The 12132-nt window shown below is 46.8% G+C and overlaps 1 protein-coding gene across 1 annotated transcript in view; it reads left to right on the top strand.

Moving 5' to 3' along the window:
* Positions 1-12132, top strand: part of QSOX1 (quiescin sulfhydryl oxidase 1) — a 137228-nt gene that overhangs the window by 104733 nt on the left and 20363 nt on the right. The window contains exon 7 of the mRNA XM_030206725.1: positions 326-466. Coding sequence (XP_030062585.1) covers positions 326-466 — 141 coding nt within the window. The remainder of the gene's footprint in view (positions 1-325; positions 467-12132) is intronic.

The raw sequence follows: 12132 nt of genomic DNA, 5'->3' as shown, positions 1-12132 counted from the left end.
TATAAAATATACAATTTTGTTAACAGCATAACAATAGTAAAAATTTCCAAATATAAACATGAATGCAATAAATGAGGTAAACTTGAGAACAGCAAATTAAAACCTAATACAATATGGCATGTAGGCGAGAGAGGGAGAGACCAAATCACTTGTGGGACAGGGCGGAGTTCTGCCCACCCATCTTGGGCCCAGGCCCACCCAAAATTGGGTGTCTAGGTATACCCCTGCTGCATTACACCAGCATTAACCTCCAAATGTAGTTTCAGGGTACAACACCCTGCAGCAGTTGTCTGTCCTGACTGTTTGTGTCTCTTTGCTCTCCTAGGTCAAGGAACGAAAGATCTTTGTACACCAGCTTCTTGCAAACACTGCCTGGAGTTGTACAAGGCTTGTTCACGATCATTGGACCACCAAACACAGACATGAACCCTGAGCAACTCTCTGACATGTGGAAGCATGCTGACAAGTACCTTCCTCAGTTTTACTATTGGGGCTTTATCAATTTCAGATCAAGTTCATCACTTCCCAATGGGAATCTAGTGAAATAGAAATAATTTTATTTGAAAAAAACATGTTATATGGTGGGGGGGGAGAGAGAGAAAGGGAGAATCAGCAAGCCTTTTTGTCTGAGTGTCAAAAAAGAAATGGCAACTTTACTACCAGTAATTGTCACACACGTGGAGGGGTATAATCGAAAAGGGCGCCCAAGTTTTCCTGAGGATGTCCTTGCAGGACGTCCTGGCGAAGGGGCGGGGAAACCCGTATTATCGAAACAAGATGGGTGTCCATCTTTCGTTTCGATAATATGGTCAGGGACGCCCAAATCGCAAAATTTAGGTCGACCTTAGAGATGGTCATCCTTAGAGATCTCAGAAACGACCAAATCCATGCCATTTGGACATGGGAGGAGCCAGCATTCATAGTGCACTGGTCCCCATGACATGCCAGGACACCAACCGGGCACCCTAGGGGGCACTGCAGTGGACTTCAGAAAAGCTCCTAGGTGCATAGTTCCCTTACCTTGTGTGCTGAGCCCCCCAAACCCCACTACCCACAACTATACCCCACTACCATAGCCCTAAGGGGTGAAGGGGGGCACCTACATGTGGGTACAATGGGTTTCTTGTGGGCTTTGAAGGGCTCACATTTACAAGTGTAACAGGTAGGGGAGGATGGGCCTGGGTATGCCTGCCTGAAGTACACTGCACTGCACTTCCCTCTGGTGGTCATCTGGTCAGTTCGGGCACCTTTTTGAGGCTTGGTCGTAAGAAAAAATGGACCAGGTAAAGTCGCCCAAGTGCTCGTCAGGGACGCCTTTCTTTTTTCCATTATCGGTTGAGGACGCCCATGTGTTAGGCACGCCCCAGTCCCGCCTTTGCTGCGCTTCCGACACGCCCCCGTGAACTTTGGTCTTCCCCGCGACAGAAAGCAGTTGAGGACGTCCAAAATCGGCTTTCGATTATGCCGATTTGGGCGACCCTGGGAGAAGGACGCCCATATCCCGATTTGTGTCAAAAGATGGGTGCCCTTCTCATTCGAAAATAAGCCTGATAGTGATCCCAGCACCCCCAAACCCCTGTCAAAATCTAGTGCTGATCCCACAACTCTTGAAATGATTGTCCTAATGTATTGTATCAGAAGATCAGCACAATCAACCAATGAATACTGAGAAGAAGACAGTGCTGGCATTAGAGGAGAACATCAAGATGGTAGGAAGATAGTCATATGGAAGGTAATTTTATAAAGGCATTTACACATGCATATGTCTGTATACATGTGTAAAATACCTCCTTTAGAAATAACCTTACATGATGACAAGACACTCATACTTGTATGCAACTTTAGGTGTAGGCTCTTTCTGATGTGGAGTTTGGGCAGAGTACAAGCAGAATTGTGATTTATGTGTGTATTTTAGATGTGAACATTTACACGTGTCGGAATGTTGTTAGTATTTGTGTTTCTGCCAGGTACATGTGTTCTCACGACTGGGTTGACGTCCACTGTAGCCCCCTCCAACCGGAGCAAAAATCTCGCGGGAGGTCTCGCACACAGGGCACACCCACCGCGCATGCGCGGCCATCTTCCCACCCGTGCGCAACCGTTCCAGCTCAACTTTTTGCTTTTCGCGCTGGAGAGAGACGCGTCTTTGCTCCTCTCCTAGTCAGCCCCGGAAAACCAGTTTGCGGCCTAGTCCACGCTTTATTTCTTTTATTTTCTTGTTGTTGCGCATTCGCGCCTTTTCGTTAAAAAAAAAAGAAAGAAGTTCCTGTTCCCCTCATTCTGCTTAGTCGCGGGGTCGCCTCATCGCAGCCTTGTGGCCGTGCGGTCGTTTCCTTTCTTTTTTTCTGGTGTGCTTCTCACCGCCACCATCGACGATTTTGATTTCGCCGACGCGATTTTTCCGTCGATGTCCTCGAAGGTCCCGAGCGGATTCAAAAAGTGTGGTTGGTGCGGTCGGCAGATCTCGCAGACCGATACTCACGCTTGGTGCCTCCAGTGCCTCGGCCCGGAGCATAATTCCAAGGCGTGCACCTTGTGTCTCGGCTCACCGAAGCGGACGCAGGTGGCAAGGCAAGTTCTTCGGGACCGTCTTTTTGGAACTTGCGCCGGCTCTTCGATGTCGACCTCAACAGCATCGATGTCGATGGCCGGGTCTTCGGTACCGATGTCGATGGCGTCGGCGCCAACTATGGCATCGACCCCAGGAGCACAGGTTCCCTTGGCCCTACGACCTGCCAGCGACGGCGGTGGTGAGTGGCCGCGTGGGCAGTCCGCCCCGGCCACTCCCGCTGCTCAGGGCCATCGGGACCGAACCCTGTCGGATCCGATACCTCGAGCCCGTGGAGACTCCACCTCCTCCTCATCTATGCCGCAGAGCGCCGATGACGGGCATCGGAAGAAAGCTGCCAAGAAACACCGTCATCGGTCGCCCACAGCGCACGGGACTGGCAGCTCCGGGATGTCAAGAGAAGACTTGGACTGCAAGCGAGCGTTGGCCTTCTATCTGGAGCGGACACAGCCCCACAGACAGTCCGCCCAATTGTTTGTTTCTTTCGACCCCAATAGGAAGGGGGTCGCTGTCGGGAAACGCACCATCTCCAGTTGGCTAGCAGATTGCATTTCCTTCACTTATGCCCAGGCTGGGCTGGCTCTTGAGGGTCATGTCACGGCCCATAGTGTTAGAGCCATGGCAGCGACGGTGGCCCACTTGAAGTCAGCCACTATTGAAGAGATTTGCAAGGCTGCGACATGGTCATCTCCCCCAGTGGTCATCTGTCCACACATTCACATCACATTACTGCCTCCAGCAGGATACCCGACGCGACAGTCGGTTCGGGCAGTCAGTGCTGCAGAATCTGTTTGGGGTTTGAATCCAACTCCACCCTTCAGGACCCGATTTTATTCTGTTCAGGCTACACTCTCAGTTAGTTGTTCTTCATAGGTCAATTTCTGTTATGCCCTCGCCATTGCGAGGTTCAATTGACCTGGGTTCTTGTTTTGAGTGAGCCTGAGAGCTAGGGATACTCCAGTCGTGAGAACAAGCAGCCTGCTTGTCCTCGGAGAAAGCAAATGATACATACCTGTAGCAGGTGTTCTCCGCGGAAGCTATATACTCTCCGCCAAAAGGGGTACTGATCAAAGGCTGAGTAAGCTTTTTTTGTTTTGTTTTTTAAAGACGCCAGCCACCGTGGCTGAATTAAATTCAGATATTCCGTGCTGTGATTTGGATAGTGACCGGCACCACTATCTGGATAACTGTGATATTAAGACTGCTATCTGATAGCAAACCAGATAAAGTTAGGACAGCATTTTTACTGTCCTAAATTTACCTGGAATGTAAACTTTTTAGTGGACTGAATATCCACTCTATCTTCATAGTGCTGCTGAATATCCCCAGATAGCCATGGCTAAGGGAAATAATCTGGATAACTCCAGCAGTTTTCTGAATATTTCCCTTTGAATATTGACCTGGTTGTATCTTAACTACAATAAAGCAAAAGAATAACATACAGATTAGTTGTCCTCAGTCCTTCTGTTTGTCATTTCCTTTCCTTATGTTTCTCATAAAGTCATCTGCTACATAATTAGTACATCCAAGGCATTTGTAAAGCCATCTGAAGTGCAATTCTGTAACAGGGCATCTAGGATAAGAGGGTAAACAAGGGCTTATTTCAAGTGTATTCTATAAAGAAAAATAGGCACTTACCCCCGATATTCAGTGCTATTTAACTGGTCAACAGTGGCCACTGACCGCATAAGTAGCGTTTAACCGGCTAACCACGAATACTCAGTGGGAGATGACCAGCCCACTGATAGTCGGCTCTGGGTTTAGCAGTTAAATAAGCCATGTAAATAGCAGTTCTAATCATTAGGAACTTAGGGGCCCTTTTATTAAGCCGCGTTGGTGCCTACGTGCGCTCAATGCATTCCAGTTTTGAACTACCGCCCGGCTACTGTGTGGTCTGGGTGGTAATTTCATTTTTTGCATGCATCCACTATGCACGCCAGAAATTTTCCGGCACCCGGTGTTAACCAGATGGTAATCATCAATGTACGCATGTGAGACTTTACCGCCAAGTTGGTGGCAGTAAGGTCTCGGGCCGAAAATGGGACGTGCGCCCATTTTTATTTAGCTGCACGTCCATTTTTGGCCAAAGCAAAAGGCTGTTTTTGCAGGTGCATTCTAAAATGGACCTACACACGTCCAATACATGCATCTACACCAGCGCAGGCCATTTTCAGCGCACTTTAGTAAAAGGACCCCTTAACTAGTTAGCACAGAATAGTGGCTTAGCCAGTTAAGTTCTGGCATCCAAAAATGAAACCAGAAATTCAATGCCAATTGCCAGATATGGTGCAGCATTGAATTTCCAGGTTCAGCGTCAGCAGCAGGCTTTAACTGCACTGCCGGCTGAATATCAGTCCCTTACGTTTCTTTATAAAAGCCTGAGTATAGATGTTAGCCAGAACACACAAAAATTATAGAATAAATATAATTTATGCATGTGTTTGCATGCTGTGTCCAAATTCCAGCCATATGCATGCCCACTGGCAAATTATGCATCATTAGAACATAGCACTTACTTTTTGCTAGTCTGTATTCTTTAAGAGATCATTTATGCATGTAAGCAGCCACTTACATATAAATGAATACCACCATTTACGTGCGTTCCTGCCGCCTAAAACTAGGCTGCCCTTATTGAATTACCCCCTTGGTTCCTAAATCCATCTGAGATTATGGGGCTCATTTTCAAAACAGAAAAAGTCCAAAAAGTGGCAGAAAGCAGCAGATGAACCTTTTTTTGCCAAAACGTCCAAATCACTGTTTTCAAAACTCATTTTTAACATGGTTTTCTGTTCAGTTCATACAGTGGGGGAAATAAGTATTTGATCCCTTGCTGATTTTGTAAGTTTGCCCACTGACAAAGACATGAGCAGCCCATAATTGAAGGGTAGGTTATTGGTAACAGTGAGAGATAGCACATCACAAATTAAATCCGGAAAATCACATTGTGGAAAGTATATAAATTTATTTGCATTCTGCAGAGGGAAATAAGTATTTGATCCCCCACCAACCAGTAAGAGATCTGGCCCCTACAGACCAGGTAGATGCTCCAAATCAACTCGTTACCTGCATGACAGACAGCTGTCGGCAATGGTCACCTATATGAAAGACACCTGTCCACAGACTCAGTGAATCAGTCAGACTCTAACCTCTACAAAATGGCCAAGAGCAAGGAGCTGTCTAAGGATGTCAGGGACAAGATCATACACCTGCACAAGGCTGGAATGGGCTACAAAACCATCAGTAAGACGCTGGGCGAGAAGGAGACAACTGTTGGTGCCATAGTAAGAAAATGGAAGAAGTACAAAATGACTGTCAATCGACAAAGATCTGGGGCTCCACGCAAAATCTCACCTCGTGGGGTATCCTTGATCATGAGGAAGGTTAGAAATCAGCCTACAACTACAAGGGGGGAACTTGTCAATGATCTCAAGGCAGCTGGGACCACTGTCACCACGAAAACCATTGGTAACACATTACGACATAACGGATTGCAATCCTGCAGTGCCCGCAAGGTCCCCCTGCTCCGGAAGGCACATGTGACGGCCCGTCTGAAGTTTGCCAGTGAACACCTGGATGATGCCGAGAGTGATTGGGAGAAGGTGCTGTGGTCAGATGAGACAAAAATTGAGCTCTTTGGCATGAACTCAACTCGCCGTGTTTGGAGGAAGAGAAATGCTGCCTATGACCCAAAGAACACCGTCCCCACTGTCAAGCATGGAGGTGGAAATGTTATGTTTTGGGGGTGTTTCTCTGCTAAGGGCACAGGACTACTTCACCGCATCAATGGGAGAATGGATGGGGCCATGTACCGTACAATTCTGAGTGACAACCTCCTTCCCTCCGCCAGGGCCTTAAAAATGGGTCGTGGCTGGGTCTTCCAGCACGACAATGACCCAAAACATACAGCCAAGGCAACAAAGGAGTGGCTCAGGAAGAAGCACATTAGGGTCATGGAGTGGCCTAGCCAGTCACCAGACCTTAATCCCATTGAAAACTTATGGAGGGAGCTGAAGCTGCGAGTTGCCAAGCGACAGCCCAGAACTCTTAATGATTTAGAGATGATCTGCAAAGAGGAGTGGACCAAAATTCCTCCTGACATGTGTGCAAACCTCATCATCAACTACAGAAGACGTCTGACCGCTGTGCTTGCCAACAAGGGTTTTGCCACCAAGTATTAGGTCTTGTTTGCCAGAGGGATCAAATACTTATTTCCCTCTGCAGAATGCAAATAAATTCATATACTTTCCACAATGTGATTTTCCGGATTTAATTTGTGATGTGCTATCTCTCACTGTTACCAATAACCTACCCTTCAATTATGGGCTGCTCATGTCTTTGTCAGTGGGCAAACTTACAAAATCAGCAAGGGATCAAATACTTATTTCCCCCACTGTATGCAGTGCATCCAAATCACAAGAGGGCGTGTTGAGGGTGGGATTTGGGCATTCCAAAAACTTGGACATTTTTCTGCTCAGCATGTGATCTTTGAGATTTTCACTCTGAGCACCATGTGCAAATGGAACAAAGAAAAAATGTCCAGGGCTAAAAGTTAGACAGTTTAGTCTAGACCTGTTTCAATCACAGAAAAGGTATCCTAAATGACCAGATGACCACTGGAGGGATTAAAACATGACCCCCTTACTCCCCCAGTGGTCACTGACCCCCTTCCCCCCCCCCCCAAAGATGTGAAACAGTACATTCCAGCTTCTATGACAATTTGAGATGTTATGGCCAATCCTATTAGAGCAGTGGTTCCCAAACCTTTTTGGGTCACAGCACCCCTAGGTGCCACATTTCCTACTAGTACTACTACTACTAAACATTTCTATAGCGCTACTAGGTTTACGCAGCGCAAAGAGACAGTCCCTGCTCAACAGAGCTTACAATCTAAATTGGACAGACGAACAGACAGCTAGAGGTGGGGAAATTGCAGAGGTGGGGGTGATAAGTGAGGGTACTGAGTAAGAGAGTCATGGTTAGGAGTCGAAAGCAGTAGCAAAGAGGTGGGCTTTAAGCCTAGATTTGAAGACAGCCAGAGACTGAGCCTGACGTACCGGCTCAGGGAGTCTATTCCAGGCATAGGGAGCAGCGAGATAGAAGGAGCAGAGCCTGGAGTTAGCAGTGGGGAAGAAGGGGGATGACAGGAGATATTTACCCAGCGAACGGAGTTCACAGGGAGGAGAGCGGAGAGGTACTGAGGAGCTGCGGAGTGGATGCACTTGTAGGTCAATAGGAGAAGTTTGAACTGTATGCGGAAACGGATAGGGAGCCAGTGAAGCGACTTGAGGAGAGGGCTAACGTGAGTATAGCGACTCTGGCGGAATATAAGACATGCAGCAGAGTTTTGGACAAATTGAAGGGGAAAGAGAGATGGCTGAGCGGGAGACCAGCGAGAAGCAAGTTGCAGTAGTCTAGGCGAGAGGTGATAAGGGTGTGGGTAAGGGTTTTGGTAGCGTCCTCGGAAAGGAAATCGCGAATTTTGTTGATGATATAGAGAAAGAAACAACAGATTTTTGCAATCTGCTGAATATGAGCAGAGAAGGAGAGAGAGGAGTCGAAGATGACTCCAAGGTTGCGCGCAGATGGGATAGGGAGGATGAGAGTGTTATCTACTGAAATAGAGAACGGGGGGAGAGGAGAGGCAGGTTTAGGGGGAAAGATGAGAAGCTCGGTTTTGGTCATGTTTAGTTTCAGGTGGTGGTGAGACATCCACGCAGCGATGTCAGACAGGCAGGCCGATACTTTGGTCTGTATTTCAGCTGAGATATCCGGTGCGGAGAGGTAGATCTGGGTATCATCAGCGTAAAGGTGGTATTGAAAGCCATGGGATGAGATCAGAGCACCAAGGGAAGAGGTATAGATGGAGAAGAGGAGAGGTCCTAGGACAGATCCTTGGGGTACACTGACTGTTAGCGGGATAGATGTGGAGGAGGAACCACCAGAGTATAAGCTAAGGGTACGTTGGGAGAGATAGGAAGAGAACCAGGAAAGAACAGGGCCTTGGAATCCAAGAGAGGATAATGTATCAAGGAGTAAGGTGTGATCAACAGTATCAAAAGTGGCAGATAGGTCGAGGAGGATGAGAATAGAGTAGAGACCTTTGGATTTGGCCAGTAAGAAATCATTGGAGACTTTAGCAAGCGCCGTTTCAATTGAGTGACGAGAGCGAAAGCCAGATTGGAGCGGGTCAAGAATAGCTCGAGATTGAAAGGAAGTCGAGGCAGCGGCGGTGAACAGCATGTTCAAGTATCTCAGATCTCCCTGCCCTGCCCCCAACAGCATTGAGTCCTACCTTTGCTGGCAGGGATGCCCAAGCCCTGCCATCTGAAGATGTCAACTGCCCGAGGCCTGAGCTCCATGCTGCTAGTGCAGCAAGCAAATCGGTGGCATACTTCAGCTACCAGCGCCAGCATTCCCAAACTTGCCCTCCTTCTCTTACCCACTTTCATCCATCCTCTGCCCTCCCTGTTTCCCCCACCCATTTCTAACATCTCCCCTCTCTTCTCTTTCCTTTCCATCAATGCCAGGCATCTCTCCTATCTTCCCTTCCTTCTTGCCCAGCATTTCTCCCATGTTTTCCCTTCCATCTTCCCTCCTCTCCAGCACCTCCCCTGATCTCTCCTCCCAGCACCTCCTCCTGATCTTTCCTTCCAACTTCACTCAGTGCTCAGCATGTAATCTCAAAATCGATCCACCCTCCTCCATGCCCAGCATGCCCCCCCATTTATCCTCCCACATTCCTCCATGCCCAGCATGTTCTCCCAATCTCCCCTTCCCACATTCCTTCATGCCCAGCATGTTCTCCCAATCTCCCCTTCCCACCTTCTTCTGTGCCCAGCATGCTTCCTCGATTGCCCCTCGCACTTTCCTCCTCCCCAGTCTCTCCTCCCACCTTCCTTTGTGTTCATAATGACACCCTAATCTCCCTTTCCCACCTTCCTCCTTGCCCAGCATATCCCCTGGTCTCCCCTTTTACAGTCCTCTTACCCAGCATGCCCTTCCGATCTCCCCTTCCCACCTTTCCCACTGCCCAGTATATCCCCTCGATCCCCCCTTCCCATTTTCCTCCGTACTCAGTGTGATCCCCCCTGATCTCCCTATGCATCTTGCCTCTTGTGTCTCGCATGTTCTCCCAGTCTTCCCTTTTCTGCACTGGTCTGTTTGTAAATGGAAGCGCGGGGCCTTGGAGCTCCGGTGCATGCTAGGCCTCCTTCAATCCTGCCCCCTCTGACGCAGTTTCTGAGGTCAGAAGGAGGTGGGACTGGCAGACACTGACTGAACATACGCATGGGTTCCAACTAGGCTCTGCGATGCTATTTTCTTTGTGCAGCTTCCATCCTGGTCTCCGGGGTGGGGGTGAGTACGTGGATGGTGTTCTTTTCCTTAGCTGGAGAGGTGGGGAAAATATGCCACGGCATCCCTGAGAGTTTGCTGTGGCACACATTTTGGGAACCACTGCATTTGAGCAACAAACAGGTCCCTGGAGTAGCCTAGTAGTCAGTGCAGTGTATTGTAGAGAAGGGGACCCAGACCCACTCTGACTGGTACACTTGTGATAGAAAGTGTGTGAGCCTTCCAAAACCACCAATATCCTAATGTACCCATATATAGGTGACACCTGCAGACATAAGGGCTATTATAGTTGTGTATAGTTAGGTACAGTAGGTTTTTGGTGGGTTTTAGAGGGCTCACCATACAATATAAGGGGGGCAATGGTGAGATATGTACCTGTGAAGTCCACTGCAGTGTCCCCTAGGGTGCCCCACTGCTCTGCTGGGATGTCTGTGTGGCCAGTCTACTAAGGATGTTGTCCTCCATACATCCCAATGGCTTGTTTTTGTGGTTTTTCCCTTGGACATTTTTTTTCTTTTTCAAAAATGGTCCAAAAAGATAGACACACTGAGCACAAAAAATATTTAGCAAATGGCCATTTTTGAAACAAAAAGTTAGACGTTTTTTTGGGGTTTGAAAATGGCCATGTTCACTACTGGCTTTTTGATCATTTTCCGCAAAACATCCAAAATCAGATTTAAATGTCATATTGAAAATGCCCCTCTTTATCTCCTTCTGTTATGCCCAAGCATGTCTAACTCTAGAAGGGCAAATGTTAGAGCCATAGTAGTCTTGTTGCCCCAAATAAGAGTGGCTGTCATATTTGCAAAGCTGCGACCTGAATTAAGCCTGCTCATTTGTTTACTACTACAATTTAGACACTGCCTCCTGACGCAACAGTAAGTTTGATCAGGGTCTCTTTGAGAAGTAGAATCCAATTCCATTTTCTCTAGGCCAATTCTATTATTTAGGGTTGTCTTTTCAAAACAAAAATGTGTATTACTCATCGAAAGTAATTTCATCTGAACATTGGCAGTCTTGTGCTGCTGTCTTCTCCTTTTTATTTGTAAGGCAGTCTATAGCTGGGGATTCCTGCCTGTGTGGCCAATTCATCTTACTTGTCATTGGAAATAAAGTTGCTTACATGGAACAGGTCTTTTCCACATACAGCAGGATAATCGACCACATATGCATGTTCCTCCAGTGGTGATATTGAATTTCTTTAAGCTATTACACATAGTAGAACTGAGAGGGCCGTGTGCAATAATAGCTATGCATGCCAGAAAAGCCTTCCAAGGTTTTTCTAGAACTCTCCAGGAAATGCTCCATATCACCACAATCAAGATGGTACCACTTGTGTGGCTAATTGTCTTGCTCTTCATGGAGAATACCCCTTACAGAACATAAGAAAAGTCTTGCTAAGTCTGACCATGGTCCATCATGACCAGCATCCTGTCTCTGAGAGTGACCAGTTTGGGTGATCTATACCAGTAACATCCCAAAAAGATATTCAGAAGATACGCCTGGGTGACTTTGAGAGTTATTTACCTAAACAAATATTTGATTTTGAATCTCCCACCTTACAGACTGACAAGTTGCCCAGCCAAAAGGTAACTAATTAAATATAGGCGGAATCGAAGGTTTTCTGGGGTTGCCTTTAAATTTTAACTATGTATAGTGCCAGTATTTAGTTAACCAGTTAAATCTGTTCAGAGAAATACCTGTCCTAATGTTAACTTGATATATTCAATACCACCAACTTATCCAGTTAAATATTCAAATATCTGGTCAAAATTAATCAGATAATTTTTATGATCAACCTTAGCCAGATATACCATGGCTGAATATTGGCCCCTTTAGCTTTGTTATTTCAAAAAGGAATAGTTATTTACATATTGAGAATGTCCCTGTAAAGATTATTTGTTTCTGTATAGTGCTGAAGGTGTGCTACATTATACAAAGTAAAACAGAGAAGACAGTGTAGGAAGTCTTTAAAGGATTAACACAAGCTTCATCCATGTTTGAAGTAAGTGGCAGTTTCCATGCAAAGAAAGACCAATCAAATACAGAAATGTCCTCCCATTGACAAGCCATGACATAGCCAATATTTGATGTCACAAAGACTGTGGTTCAAACCCAAACTTCAGTGAGTATGGGGAGGCCAGATTTTTTTTATACCAAGCTTACTAACCTTGAGGCTGGATGGAATTTTACAAAACGTGGTATTAAGA

This window comes from Microcaecilia unicolor, chromosome 6, assembly GCF_901765095.1.
Source record: "Microcaecilia unicolor chromosome 6, aMicUni1.1, whole genome shotgun sequence".
NCBI lineage: Eukaryota > Metazoa > Chordata > Amphibia > Gymnophiona > Siphonopidae > Microcaecilia > Microcaecilia unicolor.
This window is presented reverse-complemented; position numbering and strand designations above follow the sequence as displayed.